This window comes from Ovis canadensis, chromosome 3, assembly GCF_042477335.2.
Source record: "Ovis canadensis isolate MfBH-ARS-UI-01 breed Bighorn chromosome 3, ARS-UI_OviCan_v2, whole genome shotgun sequence".
Classification (NCBI taxonomy): domain Eukaryota; kingdom Metazoa; phylum Chordata; class Mammalia; order Artiodactyla; family Bovidae; genus Ovis; species Ovis canadensis.
The window spans coordinates 93,498,064-93,524,944 of record NC_091247.1 but is presented as its reverse complement, the minus strand read 5'-3'; the positions used below and the strand labels follow the sequence as shown (position 1 = coordinate 93,524,944).

Below are 26,881 nucleotides of genomic sequence, written 5' to 3'. Positions count from 1 at the left end.
AGGGTTAGAAAATGCTTCCCCATTCATTAACCATTCTTCATTCTTTCCTTTCTCTTACTAGGGTTCTGAACTTGGTCTGGGTGGGAGCATTGTGAAGTCTGGGGAAAGTGTGTGTGTGTATTGTGGGGTAGGTGTTGGGAGGTGGGAGTGTGGTCAGAGAAGGCAGATGAAAATCTGGTTCAAGCTGAGTGGTCATCAGAGGCAAGGCCCCTGAGAACAGAGGCAGGAGCGCCAAAGTGGCCCTTCTTGCATTTCATTTGTACTAGACAGCTCCGGAGGGTGCCGTGCACAGGGCAGGCTCAGCCCTGGGACAGGAATGAGAGGCTGAGTGGGGCGGATGAGCTGAGGGAGACGGATGCTCAAAGCCCAGGGTGCTTGTTTCCCCCTGGCAGCAGCGTATCCTCCTTCCCCTCAGCCAGGGGGTTATTTACAGAGTGGACGGGGCTCCCAGGAGGTCTGCAGCTCCAAGCCCAGGGCCTTCAGCTCGGCTGCACATCCGGGCCTTACAGATGAACCACTGTCCTGGCCTGCACAGACCTGAGGTTGTAGAAGTGTGGAGGCACCCCCCGCCCCCGCCCCATCACCCCATTCATGCCCTCATTCTCCCCCTGGAAACACCTTGATAAAGCTCATTTCCGACGGCAACTGTAGGAAACTGGTCAGAACATTTCAAAGCAAGGTATCAGGAAAAGAGTACAGCCAGAGTGTCACCTCCCTCCACCCCTCACCCTGGAGCACATTGCTTTCCAGGCCAAGGGCCCATTCAGCAGCTCCTCCTCGAGAAAGCTGAAATCTCTCCCCCAGGAGCCTGTGTGTGTGCACGCACGCACACTGCTGTGGACACACGCCTGCATTCTGTGAGTTTCTACTCCTTGGAACTTGCAAGCGTCACACGCATTTCATGTGTGCATGTGTCTGGGAGCCTATGGGCACAGGGGTGTCTGGGCACAGGGAACCAAAAGCTCATGGCACTAAAAGGAAACGTCCATTGGATGGCCGGGGATTTCTGGAGGCCTGGGATGTAGCTAGATCCTGAAGGAGAAAGGGAGTGATAGGTATAGAGGCTGAGAGCAAACCCACAGGGTGGGTGGGGCAGCGGGCCCACGCAAGTCCTCTGGTCCTTGTCCTTCAGTAAGGCTCCAAACACACAGGCCTGGTGCATAGACCCCAGCTCGGGCTCCGCCCACAGGAAGTCCCAGAGAAGCAGCCTGAGCCGAGCCCTCACCTGCTAGAGAAGTCGGTTCATCACTATGAAAGACCTTCCTGTGGACGGTCTCAGTCTGATGGGGGAGCAGGCTCCTCCACCTGATGACGGGGATGCCACCCCCAAAATGCTGAATTTCCCGCATCCTGTGCCAGAAAGCAAGAGTAGGACCCCTGGACCGATGGGCAGTGCCTCTGTCCCTAGTATATGCCTGCAGGAAGGCCCAGCCTGTGATAGAGAGTAAAGGGCGAGGGCAGCCGCCAGGGCCCGGCCAAGACAAGAGAGCTGGATTATAAATAGCCCTGGGACCAGTCTTTCGGGGAGAGGCGGGGAGCCCTGCAACACAACGCTTTGCAGCACACAATGCAAAAAGGTTTCTTTTAAGAGATCCAGGGAGTGCGAGGATAGATGCTGGTCCTGCCCCCCAGCCCCCTCCTAGCCCCAGCCGGGGCTCAGCTTCCGGGCGCTGACCACCTCTCCCTCTTGCCTCCATTTCTCCGAGTCGCCTCTCTCCGAGTGTGTTTTTGGAACACTCAAAGTCAGTCTGGGCGAGGAGTCATATCTCTCACATTCCGATGTTCTTCGAGGTGGAGAGCCGCCTCTCCAACTCCCACCCCCTCTTCCCGGGAAAGATCACGGGCCCCTCCTACCTGCAAACACCGCGGAGCAGTAGGCATCGCTGATGTCGGTGTCAGGGGTGTGGACGTTCTCCGCGTAGAGGATGAAGACCCTCAGCATGACTGATGGGAGTCAGGATCCCGCGCACCCAGGGCGCGGAGAGGGCTGGGGAAGGTTGGGGATTGCCGAGGCGCAACTCGTGAGTCCCCTCACAGGAGAGGGCTGGGGGAGGGAGGCTGGCTCGGATCACTGACTCCTAGCTCAAAGCAACGGCTCTTGAAGGAGAAAAAACAGGCCAGTCCCGGGCTGCTCCAGTGGCTTCCACTCGGTCCGCTCCCTGGGCTACACTTAGCCCGCTTGTCAGCGGGAGCTCCGAGAACAGGGGCTTCTGCTCATCTTCCACCCGCGCCGCCCTGCGCGAGCTTGGCTAAGCTGTAATTCAATGCTCCGGCCGCAGACTCTCCCAATGACATGGCATTTTGCACCTGGCGGTGGAACAGCGGACTGGGCGGCGGCCGCGATGGCTGAGGACTGGACCAGGGTTGCGGGCGCCCAGCGCAGTCCAGATCTCGCTCCAGGACGGGAGAAAGACTTGGTCCCTCCCCTGACCTTCCACCTCGGGCAGTGCGCGACGCCAATCCGGTGGCCTCCCACCGCGGGGATTCCAGCACTCTCCCTCGCAGCCAGCCAGACCGCCCCGGGGACGCTCTGGGGAGCAGGCGCAGGGCCGGCGCTTTCCAGACTAGAAGACCAGAGTTGAGGAATTTCATTGAGCGGCAGCGCTGGCTGCCTTGAAAACTTTGTACTCTTCTTCTCTGGTTGTAAAAACACATACTACTTTAAACAAAAAGCATAAAAGAAAGAAATCGCTGAGTCTGAAAAAAATACAATATTAACATTTGGTTATTTACCAACTCAGACTTTTTCCTGTGAATTGCATGCATATATATGCCGGTGGCTTCCCTGCATAGCTCAGAGGTTAAAGCGGCTGCCTGCAATGCGGGAGACCCGGGTTCGATCCCTGGGTCGGGAAGATCCCCTGGTGAAGGAAATGGCAACCCACTCCAGTATTCTTGCCTGGAGAATCCCATGGACGGAGGAGCCTGGTGGGCTACAGTCCACGGGGTCGCAAAGAGTCGGACACGACTGAGCGACTTGGCCTTCGCTTTCACTTTCATGCATGTTGTTACGTCTTTATTGTATGACTGAGATCAGTGTCTGTGCAGTTCTGTGTCCTGCTTTTTCAAGTAATATTTCCTTGCATCAGTAAATATTCTTTATGAAGTTTTTTCAATAGCTACTTAATTTTCTGTCAGGTGACTATATTAAATTCGCATGTCTTTCTCCTATTGCTGCACACTTAGGCTCTTTCCAGTGGTGAGAAATCGTAGTGAGAAATTGCTTTTTATATAAATCTGGGATATACACCTGTCTTGAGCCCCTCTCTGCTTGCTCCTCAGTTGGGATTTCTAGCTTTGGAATTGTAAGGGCACAGGACATGCCTTTTTTTAGGTTCTAGTACCTGTTGCTAAACCGCTTTCCCGGAGCCGTGTGGACCCGCTCCCAGCAGTTGGGTGACTCACCTTCTAAAGTGGGCCATTTGGATGGGTGTGGGTGTGCAGCTGCCAGCAAAACTCCTCCCCGCAGGAGCCCACTGGGGTAGCACACCCTCCCAGGGCAGGAAGGATCATATGCTGGCTGTGTCTCATATGAAGGTAACAGGAGGTAGTAATGCTTCCCCAAAGATCTGTGATTTTTAGGTCAGAATAGCAGACATTTCTTGTGATCGCTTCTGGTCCTCCTGCTACAATCTGTGCCTCTTTGCCTCTATCACAATATGTGATTGGGGGGGGGGGGAAGGAAAATGAGGGGGCTTAATCATTCATTTAACAGATATGTATGGAGTCCTAGAGCATGCCAAGCTCTGTCCTGGGTGATGACACACAGGTAAACATAAGTGATATTGTCCCTGTTATGTGCTGAATCATGTTCTCTCAAAATTTGGCTATTGAAGCATTGACCTCAGTTAAGAAGGTGATTAAGTCAGAATGAGGCTGTTAGAGTGGGATCTAATCTAATACAACCCAACAGGTTCTAATACGAAGAGGAAATTTGGGTAAATGAAGAGATACTAATACCAGGGAGGCATGCACACAGAGGAAAGACCACACAAGGATACTACAAGGAGAGGGCATCTGCCAGCCCCGGAGAGACCTCAGCAGAAGCCAGACCTCCTGACCCGTCCATAGATTGAGCTCGGGCTTCTGGCCTCCAGAACCATGAGAAGACAAACTTCTGTCGTTTTAAGTCACCCAGCTTGTGGTATTTTGTTATGGCAGCCAGAGAAAACTAATATAGACCTAGACCTCAGGGAGTTTCAGTAGAGGAAATTGGTGCTTATCAAGCAACCAAGGCAATCTCATACCATTCCAGTAAGTGCAATAAAGTAGAGACAATGGTGGTGCGTGACAGCAGATAGCAAGGAGCCCTCATCCAGTCCTGGGACAGCGAGAGGTATTTGAGGTGAGATCTGAAGGCCAGTTAGTTCACTGGGCAAGACTGGAGGCCTCCCCGGTGGCTCAGATGGTAAAGACTGAGGTTGGGGCAGAGGACAAGAGGTTTCTTAAGAGAAGGAAGGAAATGCTCTGAGTCAAGGTCCTGGGAAGAGTGAGGGAAGAGAGAACATCCTGGCTGGAGTGCAGACTGGGAGGAGGAAGGATTGGAGGTGAGGTTGGAGAATCACACAGGGCCTGAGAGAAGCTGCCTGTGGCCCAAGTCCAGAGGAATGGCAGGACCTGGTTTACTTTTCAGCATCTCCCTCTGGCTGCATTTGGGGGAATGGGGTGCAAGGGGCCAGAGTGGGGGTAAGGAGGCCAGTTAGAAGCCACAGCAGGGGGTCAAAGTGAGATGTGGTGGTGACTTGGCCCACAGGGGTGAAAGAGGAGATGGAACTGAAGTTAAAGCTGGGAGGAAGTAGGAGGGTCATTCTGTGAGCAGGTGGAGCAGATCAAGTTTCCTGCTGCTGAACTTGGCCTTTATGTGTTACTGGAGAAGAAACATTTGGCATGAAGTAATTGGCTAAGGCATTCATTCATTTACCAACATGTATTGTTGTTTCAGTCGCTCAGTCGTGTCCGACTCCTGTGCGACCCAGTGGACTGCAGCACACCAGGCTCCTCCGTCCATGGAATGTCCCAGAAAAGAATACTGGAGTGGGTTGCCGTTTCCTTCGCCAGGGGATTTTCCCTACCCAGAGATCGAACCTGCATCTCCTGCATTGGCAGGCAAATGTTTTACTGCTGAGCCACTGGGGAAACCCTAACCAATATGTATAGGGTGCCTCATATATGGCAGGAGTGTGCAGGGTTCAGTTTTAGAGAAGGGTACCAAGTAGGGAGTAAAACTTAATCTCAATGGGAAGAAGGACAAGAGGCCCTGTTGCTCTAGGGAAAGTCCAAATTATGGTCTATTTTTAAAGAAGTACAGTTTGGCTCTATTCAGATGCATAAAGCAATAGGAACCTGCTGTAAGGCTGAGCTAAAATTGGACCCAAGAAACATTTAGCTGCTTGCAGACATGGTGACTAAAGTGATTTAAAAGAACCAGCTTTCTTTATAGGTTAAACATAAACTTGCAACTTCTTGCTGTTCTCTATGCAACTTCTCTATGCTGTTTATTCATGCAACAACTTCTCTTCAGATCTGTTATGCACAGCCTCATCTGTACAGATACGAACCCTTAGTGGGAATGCCCCCCCAACTTTATTGCTCAACACAGGGCATGTTTGGGTTTTCTTCTCTATTTATAAGAAACACGTTCTCTGAGACCACCCTCTGGGTAACAGAAAAAGACACTTGATTCAAGTCAAAGCAATTTGATGATCTCTCCCAAGAATTTGAAATTGGGACAGAGATGCTAGCTTCTGTGAGTGGCTGGAACTCAGATGAATAAAATGGAGGCTCAGAAGGCACCCCATGCAGGGAGAAATGGAGAAAGTTCAGCAGTCAGAGAAAAAAAGATCACAGGGGTTGGGGGAGAGGACAGAAAGACACACTTTCAGGCATTTGTGGATCCCATCCCTCATGAGTCTCTCTGCCCATGAATTCTGAGATGGCCTTGGAGGTGAATATTCATCATTTTTAGCTCCCAGCTTTCAACCTCTCCTTCGTAAAACACCTCTCACCACTCTATGTAAGTGGTCTCGGAGCAGAAGTGCCCGCCTCTCTGGAAACTTCAGTCAGGGCCTCCCCCTTCGTATCGCTGTGCAGCGTGGCCAAGGCTCAGCCAGTTGGACACTCTCCCCCAGGACTTCAGAGTCCTTAAGGAGCTTAAGCAGGAAGTCAGACATGTCAGCTGCCATGACAGCAAATGACGTCTCTTCCTCCTGTAGGATGAAGGGTCACAGTTGTGACTCCTGCAACCCTGAGTTCTGTTTCCCAAGCCAGCACTGCCGGCTTCTCTCCATTCTGTGTGCCCCCAAAGCTCTCCTGTAATACTCTCCTGACTCAGATGCCCAGGCTTAGTTGAGACTGCTAGCAGCCAAGAATCCAACTGTATCCAGTGTCTTTAGAGCGAATCCCTCCATATCCTATTTAGGGCAGCTTGAAGCATAACTCTGTTCCCTGCTATTGAAAAAAACCTTGGCTATGACTTTCAAGGTATATGAAGCACCACTAGAGTCTTATATTTCTATATGTTCTCTCCTTTGGAACTACGGCTGGGATCAGATCAGGAAAGACATAAAGAAGTGAAGAACATGAGGTCTTAGAGCTTTGATGTAACTCAGAAAAATTCCTAGGGGGGTGTGTGTGTGTGTTTGTTGCAGGGGAGAGGTTAGTGGACTAGTGTCTATCCCTTAATTGGGGCATCATGAGAGAATAACCAACAGGGGCTGCCACGTACGATTGCACAGGTAGTGCACTGAACTAATGATACATGCTGACGTTCATAAACCATAACTGTGTCAAAGTCAGGATCTCTAGCTAAAGGTAGTAAACAGGCAGTCAGTCAGCTTCAGCTCAGGAAGCCTTCAAAGGTGAATTCTACTCTGTAGACAGCCTGGCTGACATACAGGTTATACATCTTCATGTAGTTAAATTTTATCAGTCCTTTCCCTTATGGCTTCTATTTTTGTTGTCTTGATAAGTAATCCCTGCTTCATCCAAGGTTACAAGATGACTTACCTAGATTTATCAAGATTTGCTTAGATTTACCTATAGTTACCAGTAAGGTTTTTTTAATTCTTAAAACTCTCTCTGGTGTTACAGTTTGGTTTCTCCTCTGGGAAAGAAAGTAAATAAGCAGAACCCTTCCCAACTTAGGCAATTTAAAGAAAAACTATTTGAATCTTCAAGGTCAATCTATTTTAGCTGCCATGAGCTCAGTTCCTCTAAGACCACATGCTCTGTGTTGGAATCCACAGAGTCAGGTGTACTGGGGACAGAAAGTAGGGGTGGTATCAGTGTTAGCTCCCAGTCATCGTATGACCATTGACAGATTTCATATCGCCGAGCTTTAGTTTCCTCATCTATAAGATAAATACAACCACAGTTTGTGGTGAGGGTAAAATGAAGACAAAATACATGTAAAACACTATTTTAAGGCTTTTCTGGCCTGGATAGGGTTTTTTTTTTTTTAATCACAGCAGGTTAAAAAATTGCAACATTTCAGGATACAGAGGCTGCTCCAAATATTTTATTCATCTTTTATTTCTTATCAAAATACAGAGATGCCCACTCAGTACCTGCCAACTATCTGCCAACTAAGAAGTGTTTGTAGACACTCCATGCCTTTGATGTTCTCAGCCACACACATCTCTGCCAAGCTTGCTGAGAACCACAGACCCTGATCACACTTTGGTCATCTCATCTGCTTTCCCTGAGAACAACTCATGGTAGTGTCAGAAGCTTTCAATTTGCCATGAAAGGGACCTTCCAGAGGATCTACCATAATAAACACTTAGTAGTTCAGCTCAGTTCAGTTCAGTCCCTCAGTCGTGTCTGACTCTGGGACCCCATGGACTGCAGCACGTGAGGCCTCCCTGTCCATCACCAGCTCCCAGAGTTTGCTCAAACCCATGTCCATTGAGTCGGTGATGCCATCCAACTCTCATCCTCTGTTGTCCCCTTCTCCTACTGCTCTCAATCTTTCCCAGCATCACAGTCTTTTCAAATGAGTCAGTTCTTCACATCAGGTGGTCAAAGTATTGGAGCTTCAGTTTCAGCATCAGTCCTACCAATGAATATTCAGGACTGATCTCCTTTAGGATGGACTGGTTGGATCTCCCTGCAGCCCAAGGGACTCTCAAGAGCCTTCTCCAACATGACAGTTTGAAAGCATCAATTCTTCGGCACTCACCTTTCTTTATAGTCCAATTCTCACATCCATACATGACTACTGGAAAAACCACAGCCTTGACTAGATGGACCTTTGTTGGCAAAGTAACGTCTCTGCTTTTTAATGTGCTGTCTAGGTCGGTCATAACTTTTCTTCCAAGGAGTAAGCATCTTTTAATTTCATGACTGCAGTTACCATCTGCAGCGATTTTGGAGCCCCCCAAAATGAAGTCTGACACTGTTGCCACTGTTTTTTCATCTATTTGCCATGAAGTAATGGGACCAGATGCCATGATCTTCGTTTTCTGAATGTTGAGCTTTAAGCCAAATTTTTCAATCTCCTCTTTCACTTTCATTAAGAGGCTGTTTAGTTCCTCTTCACTTTCTGCCATAAGGGTAGTGCCATCTGCATATCTGAGGTTATTGATATTTCTCCCAGCAATCTTGATTCCAGCTTGTGCTTCCTCCAGCCCAGCGTTTCTCATGATGTACTCTGCATGTAAGTTAAATAAGCAGGGTGACAATATACAGCCTTGATGTACTCTTTTCCCTATTTGGAACCAGTCTGTTGTTCCCTGTCCAGTTCTAACTGTTGCTTCCTGGCCTGCATACAGATTTCTCAAGAGGCAGGTCAGGTGGTCTGGTATTCCCATCTCTTTCAGAATTTTCCACAGTTTACTGTAATCCACATAGTCAAAGGCTTTGGCATAGTCAATAAAGCAGAAATAGATGATTTTCTGGAATTCTCTTGCTTTTTCCATGATCCATTGGATGTTGGCAATTTGATCTCTGGTTCCTCTGCCTTTTCTAAAACCAGATTGAACATCTAGAAGTTCACAGTTCACGCATTGCTGAAGCCTGGCTTGGATAATTTTGAGCATTACTTTACTAGCATGTGAGATGAGTGCAATTGTGTGGTAGTTTGAGCATTCTTTGGCATTGCCTTTCTTTGGGATTGGAATGAACACTGACCTTTTCCAGTCCGGTGGCCACTGCTGAGTTTTCCAAATTTGCTGGCATATTGAGTGCAGCACTTTCACAGCATCATCTTTCAGGATTTGAAATAGCTCAACTGGAATTCCATCACCTCCACTAGCTTTGTTCCTAGTGATGCTTTCTAAGGCCCACTTGACTTCATATTCCAGGATGTCTGGCTCTAGGTGAGTGATCACACCATTGTGATTATCTGGGTTGTAAGTATCTCTTCTGTATAGTTTTTCTGTGTATTCTTGCCACCTCTTCTTAATATCTTCTGCTTCTGTTAGGTCCATACCATTTCTGTCCTTTATTGAGCCCATCTTTGCAGGAAATGTTCCCTTGGTATCTTCAATTTCCTTGAAGAGATCTCTAGTCTTTCCCATTCTTTTGTTTTCCTCCATTTCTTTACACTGATCACTGAGGAAGGCTTTCTTATCTCTCCTTGCTATTCTTTGTAACTGCATTCAAATGGGTATATCTTTTCTTTTCTCCTTTGCTTTTTGCTTCTCTTCTTTTCACAGCTATTCGTAAGGCCTCCTCAGACAGCCAGTTTGCTTTTTTTCATTTCTTTTTCTTGGAGATGGTCTTGATCCTGCACAATGTCACGAACCTCCATCCATAGTTCATCAGGCACTCTATCTATCAGATCTAGTCCCTTAAATCTATTTCTCACTTCCACTGTATAATTGTTAGGGATTTGATTTAGGTCATACCTGAATGGTCTAGTGGTTTTCCTCACTTTCTTCAATTTAAGTCTGAATTTGGCAATAAGGAGTTCATGATCTGAGCCATAGTCAGCTCCCAGTCTTCTTTTTGCTGACTGTAATAGAGCTTCTCCATTTTGGCTGCAAAGAATATAATCAATCTGATTTCGGTGTTGACCATCTGGCGATGTCCATGTGTAGAGTCTTCTCTTGTGTTGTTGGAAGTGGTTTTTGCTATGACCAGTGCATTCTCTTGGCAAAACTCTATTAGCCTTTGCCTTGCTTCATGCTATACTCCAAATCCAAATTTGCCTGGTACTCCAGGTGTTTCTTGATTTCCTACTTTTCCATTCCAGTCCCCTATAATGAAAAGGACATCGTTTTGGGGTGTTAGTTCTAGAAGGTCTTCATAGAACCGTTCAACTTCAGCTTCTTCAGCATTACTGGTCAGGGAATAGACTTGGATTACCATTATATTGAAGGTTTGCCTTGGAAACAAACAAGAGATCATTCTGTCGTTTTTGAGATTGTATCCAAGTATTGCATTTCAGACTCTTTTGTTGACTATGATGGCTACTCCATTTCTTCTAATGGATTCACGCCCACAACAGTAGATACAATGGTCATCTGAGTTAAATTCACCAATTCCAGTCCATTTTAGTTCACTGATTCCTAAAATGTCGATATTCACTCTTGCCATCTCCTGTTCAACCACTTCCAATTTGCCTTGATTCATGGACCTAACATTTCAGGTTCCTATGCAATACTGCTCTTTACAGCATCGGACCTTGCTTCCATCACCAGTTACATCCACAACTGGGTGTTTTTTTTGCTTTGCCTCCATCTCTTCATTCTTTCTGGAGTTATTTCTCCACTGAAGGTGGAGGTACATACTGGCTGGGGAGTTCATCTTTCAGTGTCCTATTTTTTTGCCTTTTCATACTGTTCATGGGGCTCTCAAGGCAAGAATACTGAAGTGAAACACTAAGTAAATACCCAATACTGAAACAGTAAATACCCAGTAAATAGACTATTTTTATCCATTCAGGCATGGCTGGGATACTGAAGAGGTATGTGTTCAGAATGGAGGGTTGGGGTTCTCACGGTCTGAAATTCTCCCTGAAAGCCCCAGCAGCTTGTTGGCTGAAGTGCAAGGAGAACCGCCCTGGGACTACCAGAAGCAGGTCCATCTATATGCACTGTCCTCCTTTCAAATCAATTCCAAAAGATGGGGAGTCTCTAGAGAGGATGGAGGAAAGCACACATCCATAGGTACATGGGGTGGGGCATTGGAGGAAGGGAGAGAGGGCAAGGGTGCAAACCGAGGTGATGATGGAAAAGAACAAGAGATAAACTTTTTCCAAAGTGAGGTTATTCATCCTCGGGAAGAGTCAACAACATCCCAGGATGCAGTTCCAGGCCCCACAAGAGAGGAGGAGGCAGGTCCTGGTGATGGGTGGCTCCCTGCTGAGGCACAGCGGAAGGTCTAGGCAGAGTGGGTGCCCACGAGCAACAGCAGCAGTGAGGGGTGCCTCTTGTGCATCTCTGGGCAGAGCTGAGCCACAGAGCTTTCTGAAACTTACACACCAAAGGACTCCTGTTGCTACCTGGGGAGACACCACCAGAAAAGGCCTCAAGAATATTTCCAGGACTTAAGAGGGCAACAAACTGTTGACATTTTCAGTGTGCCTTCCTTGCCTGAAGGCTGGGACTTTGGAAGAGAAAGGACACCAACAGAAGTGAACGTTTGACTCATTAGTGTTTCTTAAAGTGTGCTTGATCCAGAAGTCTCCTCATTGAATTCCCCTTATAAAAAAATGGAGACACCTAGGTTCCTCTGTACTCCCGATTACTATTGAATCAAAATGTCTGCAAATGGCTCAGGAATCTGGCTTTTAAATCTCCCCAGTTATTCTCATATGGACCAAAGACCAGGAAACACTGACCTAAGTAGTGTCAAAGCACAGGCTTTGGGCTCTTTGGATCATTACTTTAAACGCTAGGCGAATGCACTCTTGAATCCAGAGGGTGTACATTTCACAAGGACCGAGAAGATGATGTTTATCTGGAGACTGGCTTGAAGTGAAGAAAGGGAGCATTTGGAGAAGGGAGAAAAGGTAAGGAAGATAATTTTCAGCTAAAAACAGTAAAACCAGCAGGACCAGAAAAGGACAATGGCAGCAGTGTGAAAGGATGACTCTTGAGTCAGACTACCTGGATTCACTCCGAGGTTGGAGTCTCACCGCAGGGGCCCCTGTGGTTGAATGAAGTCTCTTCTAGCGGCCACAGACTTCTCATTGTGTCCTCACAATGAGAAGAAGGAAACTAGGAATATCTCTGGAGCCTCTTTAAAAAGCACTAATCTCATTCATAAGGGTTCTACTCTCATTATGTAAACACCTCCCAAAGGTCCTACCTGCTAATACCATCACCTTTAGGGGTTAGGATTTCAGCACGTAAATTTGGGGTGCCATAAACATTCAGACGATACCAGAAGCATTTATGGTTTTAACAGAAGTACTGCAGAAATCCAAAGTGGTGAAGCCATGACATTGGTGGTTCAGGTGTAGAATTCTTACCTGCCACGGAGGAAGCCCAGATTAAACTTAGCAACTGAACAATAAAAGTGGTGAAGATACTCCTTGTTCAAAGTAGCGTAACTACCAGAGGGCAGGAGAGAGTCCTGCAGATGAAGAAGAGGTAGTCCTGCACGGACATCCTCACCAAGATTCAGGCAGGAGGGGCTGTAGGTGAGGAATACAGGAGGGGGAACTGCAGAGAGATGATGATTCTAGGGTCAGGGCTGGCCCAGGTGCTGGGGAGAGACTTCTACTCTCTGGACATTTACAGTAGCTCAGGTGTACACAACTAGTAATATCTCGACTTAGCTCAGGGACCATTCCATCACTTAGAAGATGAACTGAAAAAGAACGGACCTGCTATATGGAGCATAATCCTGGCCGACAAGAAAGAACTGGTTGGAGAAGCAGGCACAGAAGGAAGCCCGGGGAGAATCAGCTTTGGGATGATGACTGGTTTTCAAGGCTCAAACTCTGTGATTTCAGTAGGACCCTGTTTTTCCACAACTTTCTTCACAACTAGGCTCCCTCCAATCCAGGGAATCCACTTAACTCCTTGATCCTGGCAAATTCCCACCCTTACCAAGAGCTTTCTTTCTATAGAGTCAGCTGAGGAAGATACTGAGGTTCTTACTTCCTACCCAGCCACAGCACTTCACAGTTGCTCCTCTTTCTTGCCCAATCATTGCCTGATGTCTGATCCAGAGATCAGATCTACTAGCATCCTAACATTTGAGAACACTTTCTCCTCCACAGTGATCCTCTTCAAGCCTAGGCTCTGGAATCAATCTTTACTAATATTCAAGTCCCTTGCTTTTAGAATTGGGTACTCATCAGAGCATCCTTACCTTGTCACACCCAGCATATAAAATAATAGGAGGGAAAAGAGATTTTAAAAAGAATCACATAACATGATTGCTACGGTCTCCACTTCCGTATCTGGTAACAAGGCCTATACTGATAATCACAGTTTAATTTTCCCATTACTCATTCCATCTTCTGCTTATGCTCTGCCAGCAGGAATGCTGGGAAGATTTGAGTGCTTGCTGGTCCTGTCTTTATTGGATTATTGCAGTTTTCCATTGACCAGGGCTATTGGGCAAGTGAGTCTTAAAAAGCATACTCTCATGAATCTCCTGGCTTCCAAACATAGCCCTTCTTGACCTACTGTGTAGCAGCAACTCATTTTCACCAGTAAACAAAAACAATCAGGTACAATGATCTCTTTTCCTTTCTGTTGGTCCAGTGGCATGAGGAACCCCAAAAGGTGACAGGGTGGTCTCAGCTTCCAATTCATCCTGGTGGACGCATCCTTCCTTTGGGTACCTACTTCCAAAGACTGAGGCCAAGGTCACAAAGATGGGAAATAAAAACCCTTCAATTGTGTTACTACTCCTTAATTCTCAAACCTATGCATTCTGGCCACTGGGGGAGATGGTACCTGTTGGCCTCTGTCTAAGGTATATAAAGCATCTGTAAGACAACACCCACACTTTCCAAGTGTTGTCTCCAATTTGTGCTGTAACTAATCTTTAGCAGCTCATTCTATCAGCCAGCTACTTCTGCCTTAAACAGCATATGGTAAAATTTGTGAAGTCTATGGGCATGAGCCCATGGCCCACATTTACCAAAGAATGCATCTCCTTGTCAAAGTGACGTTGAATGTTATTCCATGGTGATGGTTAAGTCCATCCGAAAGTCCAAAAATGGTGGTACAATCAGAAGTCCTGAGTTCAGGGAAGACAAATCCATACACCAAATGTGTATGTATCCCTGGTGAGGACAAAGCATTGTACCCTCAATGATGAGACAGGCGAATATAATCAACAGGCTACCAAGTGGCTGGGAGGATCTGTGGGAAATGTCATACTGGCACTCCTCACTCTTACCTGCTCTGTGACACCGGATGAGGTACTACTTCAGACTTGCTATGGAGGCCTTCTGGTTCTCCATGCCTGTTTTAATTGTAGGCTAATAACTTGTCTCTTTTCCCCTAAATGTGCTAACTGGGGCCATGGGAAACCAGGTAACTCTAAAATCTTTATAATCACCATTGTTGTTACAGTGATCTAAGTGCCACAGATACTTGGTCTTCCAAAGCCTTTATACAAGGTATTGTTACAAGGTATCATTCCTTGATACCACTGGTGATAACTGGAATAATTGTAAGGACATTGCATACCAGATGACCATGTCCTATTCATCCCTGGCAAAGAGGTTACATAATATTCAAACAAATGACCAACACAAGAATCCACTTTCCAAAAATTTTCACTTTGAAATAATTATGGATTCACAGGAAATTGCAAAGAAATGCATAGGGAAGTTCTGTGCACCCTCCCACCAAATCCCCCCACCCAATGCTAACATTTAAGCAACTATAGACCTATATGAAAATCACCAAGTGGTATTAGTAAAACCCATGAAGCTTTTTCGGTTTCACCAGTTATACGTGCACTGTGTGTATATGCGCTATACAGTTTTTTTGTATAGCCTTGCATCACCAAGGAGAAGGCAATGGCACCCCACTCCAGTACTCTTGCCTGGAAAATCCCATGGACGGAGGAGCCTGGTAGGCTGCAGTCCATGAGTTTGCTAAGAGTCGGACACTACTGAGCAACTTCACTTTCACTTTCTATAAAGGACTTTAAATTCCCATCTATTTTAAATATTTTCTTTTAAACCATGAATCGGTGCTGAATTTTGTTAAATGTCATTTCTGAATCAAAAGATATGGCTCTTTCCTGCTTTAGCCTCTTGATAATATTGGATTATATTGATGAGTTTCCATATTGAACCAGCCTTGCATCTGGAATAAATCTCTCATAAAATGTGTCAGTAAGTATTCCTTCTACTTTCTGAAAGAAATTGTATAAAGCACTTCTTTGAATGCTTCAAAAAATTCTTCAGGGAAACTATCTTTTCCTGGAGTTTTTTTTTTTTTTTTGAGAGTGTTTTAATTACAAATTCAATTTTAGCATTATCTGGTTCTCTACTTCATCTTGGCTTCATTTGGTGGCTTTAGATTTTTGAGGAACTTGTCCATTTCTTCTGAGTTTTTTAATTTGAGCATAGTATTCCTTTATTATTCTTTTTAATAACTACAGTATCTGTTGTGACATTTCCTTTTTCATTCCTGATATTAGTAGCTTGTGTCTCCTTTTTGTTAGTCACTCAGTCATGTCCGACTCCTTGTGACTCCATGGACTGCAGTCCATCAGGCTCCTCTGTCTACGGAATTCGTCAAGTAAGAATACTGGAGTGGGCAGCCATTCTCTTCTCCAGGGAATCTTCCCAACCCACAGATCAAATCTGGGTCTCCTATATTGCAGGCAGATTCTTTACCATCTGAGCCACGAGGGAAGTCTTCTTTTTGTGAATCTTGCTGAGGTTCATCAATTTTGCTGGATTTCTTAAAGGAGTAGCTTTGTTTTGTTAATTTTTCCCTCTCATAGTCCTCTTTTCAATTTCATTAATTTCTGCTCTTTATAATTTCCTTTTTTGGGTTTCTTTTGCTCTTTTTTTTTCTAGCTTCTTTAACTATGAACTTAAGTGATTTGAGATATTTCTTTTACAAAGTAAGCACTTAAATTTCCCTCAGTACAGTGCTGTACTCAATATGTCAGCAAATTTGGAAAACTCAGCAGTGGTCACAGTATTGGAAAAGGTCAGTTTTCATTCCAATCCCAAAGAAGGGCAATGCCAAAGAATATTCAAACTACCATACAATTGCACTCATTTTACATGCTAGCAAGGTTATGCTCAAAATCTTTCAAGCTAGGCTTCAGCAGTACATGAACCAAGAACTTCCAGATGTACAAACTGGATTTAGAAAAGGTAGAGGAACCAGAGATCAAATTGCCAACATTCACTGGATCACAGAAAAAAACAAGGAAATTCCAGAAAAACATCTACTTTTGCTTCACTGACTATGCTAAAGCCTTTGTGTTGATCACAACAAACTGTGGAAAATCTTTAAAGAGACAGGAATACCAGACCACCTTACCTGCCTCCTGAAAAACTTGTATGTGGGTCAAGAAGCAACAGCTAGAACCAAACATGGGGAAATGGACTGGTACAAAATTGGGAAAGGAGTATGATAAGGCTGTATACTGTCACCCTGCTTATGTAACTTGTATGCAGAGTATATCATGCAAAATGCCAGGCTGGATGAATCACAAACTGGAATCAAGATTGCCAGGAAAAATATCAACAAACTCAGATATGCAGATGGTACCCCACTCTAATGGTATAAAGTGAAGAGGATCTAAAGAACCTCTTGATGAAAGTGAAAGAAGAGAGTGAAAAGACCAGCTTGAAACTCAATACTCAAAAAACTAAGATCATGCATTGGTCACATCACTTTATGGCAAACAGATAGAGAACAAGCAGAAATAGCAACAGATTTTATTTTCTAGGGCTCCAATATCACTGCAGGCCATGATATTCAAAGATGCTTGCTCCTTGGAAGAAAGCTATGACAAACCTAGACAGCATATTAAAAAGCAGAGACATCACTTTACCAACAAAGGTCCATATAGCCAAAGTTGTGAATTTTCCAGTAGTCATGTATGGATGTGAGAGTTGGACCATAAAGAAGGCTGAGTGCCAAAGAATTTTGATGCTTTTGAATTGTGTTGGAGAAGACTCCTGAGAGTCTCTTGAACTGCAGGGGTCAAACGAGTCAATCCTAAAGGAAATCAACCCTGAATATTCACTGGGAGGAAAAGACCCCAATGCTGGGTAAGGTTGAAGGCAAAAGGAGAAGGGGCAGCAGAGATTGAATGGTTAGATAGCATCACCAACTCAATGAAGATGAATCTGAGCAAACTGGGAGATAGTGGAGGACAGGGGAGCCTGGTGTGCTGTAGTCCATGGGGTTGCAAAGAGTTGGATGTAACTTAGCGACTGAACAATAACAGATTTTGATGTTTTCATCTTCATTCCTTTTTTTCCTTCAAAAACCTTCTTTGACCCATAGATTATTTTAAAGGGTGCTGTTTAATTTCCAAGTGTTCGTGATTTTCTTATTGCCATTATGTTGTTGATTTCTGTGGGATTCCATTATGGTCAAGGAGCCTATTCTGTCTTATTCTGATTGCTTTAAATGTGTGAAGGCTTGTTTGATGGTCCACATTATGGTCTATGTTGGGGTACATTTTATATGTGCTTGAAAAGAATGTGTATTCTGCTATAGCTGGGTGTTCTATGACTGCCAATTAGATCCTATTGATATGATTTTCATCAGTTTTTCTATATCCTTGATGATTTTCTCTCTAGCAATTCTATCAATCAGTGAGAGTGTGGTGTTGAAGTTCCCAAGAATAATTGATTTTTCTACTTCTCCTTCTAGCTCTATCAGTTTCTGCTTTATGTATTTTAAAGCTTTCTTGCTTGGTTTTAAACATTTAGATTGCCACATCTTTTTGGTGGGCTGATCTTTTTATTGTCATGCAATGTTCCTCTTTGTCTCTAGTAATACACTTTGCTTTAGAGTGTAATTGTCTGATATTAATATAGCCAGTTTAAAAGAACTGGTAGCCCAGTTTTGAAGAATAGTTTCCTAGAGCCACTTGCAATACTGATTTCAATCTGTCTCAGTAAGAAACAGCACACTGAATAATGGAAATAAAAACAAAAATAACAAATGGGGCCTACTTAAACTCAAAAGCTTTTGTACAGCAAAGGAAACGATAAGCAAAATGGAAGACAGCCTACTGATTGGGAAAAAATATTTGCAAACGATATGACTAGTAAGGGATTAGTCTCCAAATTTAAAAAGTTTATGACACTTTACAGCATCCAAACAAACAGTCCACTTAAAAAATGGGCAGAAGACCTGGACAGACATTTTGCCAAAGAGGACACACAGATGGCCAACAGGCCCATGAAAAGATATTCAATATCACAAGTTATTAGAGAAATGCAAATCAAACTACCAGGGGAATCCCCTCACACTGGTCAGAATGGCTATCATCAAAAATCTCACAGACAACAAAAGTTGGAGAGGGCGTGGAGAGAAGGGAACCCTCCTACACTGTTGGGCGGAATGTAAATTGGTACAGCCACTATAGAGAACAGTATGGAGGTTCCTTAAAAAACTAAAACTAGAGATGCCATACGACCCTGCAATCCTACTCCTGGGCATAGCACTGGAGGGAAAAAAATGATATGCAAGGATACAGGCACCCCAATGTTCACTGCAGCACTGTTCACAATAGACAAGACATGAAAACACCCTCAATGTACATCAACAGAGGAATGGATAAAGATGTGGTACATATATACCGTGGAATATTAATCATTAAAAAGAACGGAATAATGCCATTTGCAGCCACATGGATTGGCACATGGATGTCAACTGAGTGAAGTCAGGCAGAGAAGGAAAAATATATGACATCCCTTATATGTGGAGTCTAAAAACAAATGATACAAATGAACTCACTTACAAAACAGAAAAAGACTCCCAGACTTAGCAAATTAAATTACGGTTGCTGGTAGGGAAGGGATAGTTACAGAGTTTGAGAAGTTCAAGTACACACTGCTATATTCAAAATGAATAACCAACAAGGACCTACTGTATAGCACATGGAAGTCTACTCAACATTATGTGCCAGCCTGGATGGTGGGGGAGTTGGGGGAGAATGGGTACATGTCTATGTATGGCTGAGTCCCTTTGCTGTTCACTTGAAACTACCATGTTGTTAATTGGCTATACCCCAATACAACTAAGTTTAAAGTTTGAAAAGAAAAAAAGAAATAGCATACTGATATTAGGATAACTTGAGGAAGATTTAATAAAGGTGTGGAGGCTCTGGGGGAACAATGGGTAGTTCAGCACCTTAGGATGAGTATCAGCAGTTACTAGCTACTGGAACCTAAATGGAGATTCCTATAAAGAACACACAGCCTTGGTACAAAAATATTGATCTATGGTTGAAGTACAAAGCCAGTCTAAGGTGATCCTGCAGGGAGGGAGGGAGCCAGAAGAAATACTCATTCTATTCAATCTCTTGCCCTGGCTCCTCGTTATTCAAAGCCTCTAAGAAGTGGACAAGCAAGGGGTGCAGTTCACATAGGTTAGCCTCCTAGGCAGACAGCAGGGTGAGAAAGGGTAGAGTGGACCTGGAAAGCCAAAAAAAATATCTTAACAGTTCCTAACCTGAAGGACTTCTCTCTTTGATTATGTCAAGGTTTATAACACTCGAATTCTAAAGAGAGGATTATAATAACTATATCTAAAACTGGAACTGTCCACAGTGGGAGCACCCAGGCCCTAGAAAATACTCCTTCAATGGACAGATACTCTGGCAGAAATGCCATGGAGAATTTCAAGCTTCTGAGGACTGCTCTTGGTGACCTATGACAGCCCTCCCAGAACTGAGATTCCACTGTCAAGACAACTACAACAGCCTGAAAAGTATGGAAACTAGTCAGTGTGGAGGTCCTAACCACTGGCATGAGGACTCAGGCGGGAGTCGGAGGAAGCGGACTGGGGTTATCCACAGGATATGACAGTCACTGTGTGTGTGGATGCTTGAAGCAAGGCTCAGAAGATGAAAGAGATAAGAGACTAGTGGACATCAGCCACAGATGAGCAAGGAAAGCAGTAATATTACATTACAGAAAACATGGGGAAAAAAAGCCTTTCCCTTACATCAGTGTCAGAGCAGGTAGCATGTAAAAATCACTGTGTAAATGCAGCTTTCCTAAATATGGCATAATTTCCTCTCAAAACTGCAAATTTTCCCTTGACGATGGGATGACGTTCAAATTCCTTACCTTTACATCTAAAGCTATGAGTCTGAGAGAATGCTGACAAAACCTAAGAAAATGTGTTAGTTCTCAGAACTGAAAACCCAGAGGTAGGGTGGCTTCCACACTGGTCCCCAGTGGCAGGACTACCTAGAAGGGAAGAAATGAGTGCTTCACAAGCAAGCATCAGTAATCACATATATACAAGCCCTCCTAAGTACCTTTCATTCCCACCTCTAAACCTCACTTCCCCACCACATCAACCCTTCTCTCGGGTCTTAGAGCTACCGTGTATGTTCCTTTAATTGACATGCTGGACAGATAAGATTGGAAGTTTGAAATACTTGGGTACTAAGCTCTTCTACCGGAGAAGGCAATGGCACCCCACTAGTACTCTTGCCTGGAAAATCCCATGGGCGGAGGAGCCTGGTAGGCTGCAGTCCACGGGGTCGCGAAGAGTCGGACATGACTAAGTGACTTCACTTTCACTTTTCACTTTCATGCATTGGAGAAGGAAATGGCAACCCACTCGTGTTCCTGCCTGGAGAATCCCAGGGACGGGGAGCCTGGTGGGCTGCCGTCTATGGGGTCGCACAGAGTCGGACACGACTGAAGCGACTTAGCAGCAGTAGCAGCAAGCTCTTCTACTCAAGGAGAAAGGCGCCCTGAGTGAACACAAGGCGGCATGATTTTTGCCTTCCTTCAAACTGTAGGTCGCAGGTATGATTCCAAGTTTAATGACACAATGTATTTAAGTAAGAAAGTCCTGAAGTACAAGCTAATTACTTAATCAAGGGCTCAAAGAAAGAAAAGAACAGAGATTCAACATTGTTATATTGAATTCCATTTCCTTTTGTCTAAGTGTTCCTCAGTTTTCTAACATAAAATAATAGCTTTAAATATTCTGAGTTAGACGAACTTGGTTTGGTCACACTAAACAAGAGTCCCAGCAGCTCACAGTGAAGTATGGCGCCACTTCTATAACCACAGAGTAGTTGTATTTCAATGCAAAAGTTTGAACCTCACCTTTGCAACATCCCTGAGGTGTCTTGACTCCCTCCTTCCCTGGCTGTGACAGCTGACCACAGGGGTTTGCCACGGGAAGGTGGTGGCAACAGGTCTGTTGGAGTTGCTGCTGTTGCTGCTGCTAAGTCACTTCAGTCGTGTCCGACTCTGTGTGACCCCATAGACGGCAGCCCACCAGGCTCCCCCGTCCCTGAGATTCTCCAGGCACGAACACTGGAGTGGGTTGCCATTTCCTTCTCCAATGCATGAAAGTGAAAAGTGAAAGTGAAGTCGCTCTGTCATGTCTGACTCTTAGCGACCCCATGGACTGCAGCCTACCAGGCTCCTCTGTCCATGGGATTTTCCAGGCAAGAGTACTGGAGTGGGGTGCCATTGCCTTCTCCGCTGTTGGGAGCAAGAGGACTGAAAATTAGACAGTTTCAGACAACAGGGCCATAACAGGATAGATAACACTTGAGTGCAGGTCCCAGTCAGTCCCTGCAGTGTCTATTACAAGCCAGGCATTTCTCTGGTCCTTAAATCATGACTAGCACCACCTCTGGGGCCTACACACACCTGGAGTCAAGAGGCTGTCCTTGCTGCAACCAAGCCTAGGAAGAGGTGGTACAAGAATTACACTTCCACTCAAGCCTCTGGCTAATCTTTTCAAAAAGTCACCAACAAACTCCAGGTGCCCCTCCTACCCAAAAGGAAGTTTTTCTTGGCAAGTGAGGAGAGGCTCAGAGGCTGCAGCTGTTCTACAGGCTGCAGGAGTCCCCCCTAGATGCAGCAGGGCCGTCCCTGCTAGGGAGATGCAGCCCACTAGCAGGAGTGTACAAAGGCAGAGCAATGGGCACAGTCTATTCCATAATGGCCCAGTTGGGAAAGGGGCAGTCTGCAAAATACTTAAAAATAATAAAACCTGAGTATGACTGCTTTTTATCATCATTTACCGCAGGCAACTCTATACAATATTAGTGATAAAATACCCTACCCTACCAGAGACCACTCCTACCAGTGAGCTACCAAGATTTTCCACCTTATTCACTAATGCTTTTGCAAGTAAACAAAATACTCCATCCCTATGCAAGGAAGGCCATCCTCCTTCCTTCTCTTGACTCCATCACTATGTTTATCTATCAATTTCTCTTCCTCATGACCCCAAGGAGTTTAATCAGCTGACCAGAACTCTGAAGGGTAAAAAAAGCATGGGGCTCTAGGATAATGGTTTTCAATCCCAGTGCTATCACTTGCTAGATGTAATCACCATCTCTTTGAGCTTGCTTCCTCATTAAGTAGAATGGGAATTATTATAGCATCTATTTCCTAGGATTATTTCGAAGATTAACTGAGAATGCTGCAAAACATTTAGCATTCTGGTATATAGATAAGATTCATATTCCACATACTCCCAGATTATGAGAATTAAATACTACAAGTCCACACTCTACCAGACAATATTTTTTTTTCACTCACTCCTGACTCTAGTTCCAACGTCTAGTTTGATAAATTAGCTCATCTTACATAAGAAAGAATTTTCATACGAATTATACATCTACAGTCACTGGAGTTGTATCCTCACAGGTTTTATTACTTTCTCTGTATGAAAACTTAAAATTTAAGAAAAGTAAAACCTTCATCTACAAGTTTAGTGCCCACTACAAGCAGCTGGTCAAGTGAGGATGTGCCAATCACTTAGTTTCAGTTCATGTCAGTTCAATTGAAATGTACAGTTCATTGACATTTCATATAATTACTGATATACATAGGGTCCAAGTCTATCATCTTTCTGTAAGTTTTCAAATAGAAAACTTAATCCTTTATTTGCCCTTTCCTTTTTTTGAGGGGGGGGGTTTAGATTATTTTTTAGTAATCATTTATCTTCTCTGTTGACTTTTTATTTTTACTTTATAAATAATATCTGGCAGTTTATTAATAAATGGAGCATACCGAACAACAAACTATCTTACACCTTTCAGGAAGAAAAAACACTAAATTTGAAAAGACATTACCCACTGAATTTAGACACACCTCCTCTACTCAATTAAGAGAAATATATTTACAGTCCAGGTCTTTATTTTTACACCCATCAGGCCATGAATTCATAGGGGATGGGCTCCAACAGTTCGAGTTCCCTTCCACTGGTCCTCACAAAGTATGCTTCTCTGGGTGGAGCAGGGTGGCGCTTCAGCTGAACCCAAGTCCCTTTCTCTTTGGCTTCCTTCTTTTTCTGATCATTTTCCTTCACACATTTCAGGAAGCTATCTCGGCTCTTAGAGTGCTTAATATGCTCGATATGCACATTCTCTTGGCAAGAATCTTGCCCTTGTTTGTTTACAATGATGCCAACAGCATGCTAGGTAACACTGTAGACTCTCCCAGTTTTGCCATGGTAACATTTGTGGGGTATTCCTTTTTGAACAGTACCCATTCCCTTGATAGCTACGATATCACCCTTCCTGTAGATTTGCATGTATGTGGCCAAAGGAACAACTCCATCTTTTCTGAAAGGCCTGGAGAATATGTAGCGGGTGCCCTGCCTCTTCCCCTTTGTGTTGGTCATCTTGGCGAATCACTGGAAGATGGCGGTTCCGGCCGAAAAAAAGCTCTGTTGACTTTTTAAACCTATCAGGTTTTTTTTTGGCTTGGTGGTAGATGGTTAATTTATCACCACCTATCTGGAGTTATTATACCACTTCACAAGTAACATAAAAATTTACAACAGTATAATTCCATTTTACTAACCTTCCTCCTCTTTGTTGTAGTTTTTCTTTTCCATGTTACTTCCATATTTTACTTTTCCATATGTTCCAACTCTCAACACCTATACCTCTCGGCATTTAGCATAGGTGAAGCTGTCAACTATCTTTTTATGCTTTTGTTACCATATAACCCTTTGAAAAACACAGGAACATGATTTATATACAATATATACACACATACCCTTTTTTTTTTTTAAAGTTCAGCAAATACCTCAGAAGCCTGTAATGTTTTGCTGATGAAGATTCATAGATGTCAGGGCAGAACAAAATGGTAGAGAGTCAATCACAGAACCCTATCTCCCTTTTTTCATGGATTCTGTAGCATAGAATACATTTTCCATTTCCCACTCTCTCCTTTCAAATTTTCTAAAGATCTTATTATAAAAACCACTCCTTTAAGAAAAAAATACTAAAGTTTTATTAAAAGATGTACTTCAGCTTATGGAACATGTAATTTTAACTTCAGCACTTTTGTAACATATGAAAGATTCAGCATCTGGCAAATCCCCTCCTCTTATGTTTATAAAGGATTCAGATATTCCCAGCTTCTCCTCCACCTTCAACCTCTGTTTTTATTGTCACTGGATCCCCATCAAGGTTGGGCTTCCCAGGTGGCACAGTGGTAAAGAATCCACCTGCCAAGGCCAAAGACCCAAGAGACATGGGTTTGATCCCTGGGTCAGCAAGATACTTTGGTGCAGGAAATGGCAATTCACTCCAGCATTTTTGCGTGAAAATCCTACAGAGAGGAGCCTAGTGGGCTACAGTCCACAGGGTCACAAGAGTCAGACATGACTGGGCACACAGGCATGAACAAGATTTCCTTTTAGGTTAGCAATCGACCGGCACAAGGCTACTGGATTATCCCATGGGTACGAGTCTGCATATATACATAAAAACATATTACGAAGTTAACAAAGAAAGGTTACTTGTATCAGAAAGAAAACCAAGAGAACAGAGATAGAAGCTAGGCTTCTTTTTAAGTGTGACTTTAAGTGAAGTCGCTTTAGAACGATGTAAAATGTTTTATGTAACACAAAATTAAATTGAAAAGGTAACCCTTAGAAATAAAAAATGAAATTAAATAAACCTCAATGTTAATCTAGATGGCAGCATAACTGTTAACTATGGGAGGTGACCTGAAAGCCCTATACTTTGAAGACAAAGTGAAAGGAAAGTAGAAAAAAATTTTAACTTTTATTGGAGTACAGTTAATTTACAATGTTGCTTTAGTTTCAGGTATACAGCAAAGTGAATCAGTTATACAAATACATATTTCTGTTTTGTAGATAAGTTCACTTGTAACATTTTTTAGATTCCACTTACAAGCAATACCATGTATTTGTCTGTGTCTTACTTCACTTTTGAAACGATCTCTAGGTCCATTCATGTTGCTGCAAATCAGGTCATTTCATTCTTTTTTTACGGCTAATTAATATTCCACTGTAGATAAGTACCACATCTTTTATCCATTCCTCTGTCGAACAACATTTAGGTTGCATCTATGTCCTGGCTATTGTAGATAACGCTGCAATGAACACTGGGCTGCGTGTATTTTTTTGAATTATGATTTTCTCTAGATACATGCCCAGGACTGGGATTGCTGAATGATATGGTAGCTCTATTTTTAGGTTTTTGAGGAACCGCCATACAGTTCTCCAAAGTGGCTATACCAATTTACTTTCCCAACAGTGTAGGTTTCCCTTTTCTTCACACCCTCCTCAGCATTTACTGTTAGTATTAATAGATTTTTGGATGGTGGCCATTCTGACTGGTGTGAGGTGATACCTCACTGTAGTTTTGATTTGCATTTTTCTAATAATTAATGGTGCTGAGCATCTTTTCATGTCCTTTTTTGGCTATGTGTATGTCTCTCTGGAGATATGTCTATTTAAATTTTTCACCCGTTTTTTTGTTGGGTTGTTTCTTTTGCTATTGAATCACATGAGCTGTTTGTGTATTGGTTCAGCCCAAAAGTTCGCTCTGGTTGGAAAAACCTGAAAGAAACTTTTGGCCAGCCCAATTATTTTGGAGATTAATCTTGTTGGTTGCTTTGTTTGCAAATATTTTCTCCCATTCTGAAGATCATCTTTTCATTCTGTTTATGGTTTCTATTGATATGGAAAAGCTTTTTTTAAGTTTAAAATTTTGTTTTCAATAATCACATTGTTGGTTGTGCTCTTCGTATTAAGTCTAACTGATGTCCTTAAGAATCAGAATTTCTAACGTAGGAGAAAGAAAGATTTAGATTTATGACAGAAGAGATTAAATACATCTGGTGTTAGTTGTGGCATGTGGGATATAATTCCCTGACCAGTGATTGAAGTTGGGTCACCTGCATTGGGAGTGCAGAGTCTTAGCCACTGGACCACCAGGGAAGTCTCCATGATGCATTTTACTTAAAAACCAAAACATATAATTCCAAGTTCCATCTACTAAAGAGCAATAACCAAATACAAGCAATGAACACCCTAAATAGCCACTGGTCTTTAAGAAATGGCTGACTTCAGATCTAGGGCAGGAGGTATACAAAGCAAGTCTGCAAAACCTTCACATACGAATAGCAAGGGACCTACGAAAATTACTTGTGTCCTGTTAAAAAGAATTAAAAGTCAAATAAAAAAGGCCAAAAATTAAACAATTTGAATATCAGCAGGCTAATATTGCAAAGGTTTTGCAACAAATATACTAAGATTTATGAATTCAAATACTTAAAATTTGCTTCTCAAACTATGTGATGGATCAGTTTAGTTTTTACCCCTATTTTTCAATCTATCACAGACTAATATTTCTACAATTTTTTTAATCAAATAAAAAACAAAAAATACAAGCCCAATTTTAAAGATTATTAGATCCAAGAGACAGAGTCTCTGTCAAACTGTGATAAATTTTCTCAACACTTTCTGTACTAATACCAGTTTGTGGACTGGCCCTAGATCCA

At 43.6% G+C, this 26,881-nt stretch overlaps 1 protein-coding gene and 1 pseudogene across 10 annotated transcripts in view; both read right to left on the bottom strand.

Moving 5' to 3' along the window:
• The window catches only part of DYSF (dysferlin), a 227,982-nt gene extending 225,300 nt beyond the window's left edge, over positions 1-2,682 (bottom strand). For all 10 annotated transcript variants that reach the window (XM_069583650.1, XM_069583666.1, XM_069583664.1 and 7 more), the window contains exon 1: positions 1,855-2,682. In XM_069583650.1, the coding sequence (XP_069439751.1) occupies positions 1,855-1,942 (88 nt within the window). In that variant the 5' untranslated portion in view covers positions 1,943-2,682. The remainder of the gene's footprint in view (positions 1-1,854) is intronic.
• A 20,554-nt stretch (positions 2,683-23,236) lies between these two features.
• LOC138437081 (large ribosomal subunit protein eL21-like) lies at positions 23,237-23,838 on the bottom strand (annotated as a pseudogene).
• Positions 23,839-26,881: the final 3,043 nt, after the last annotated feature.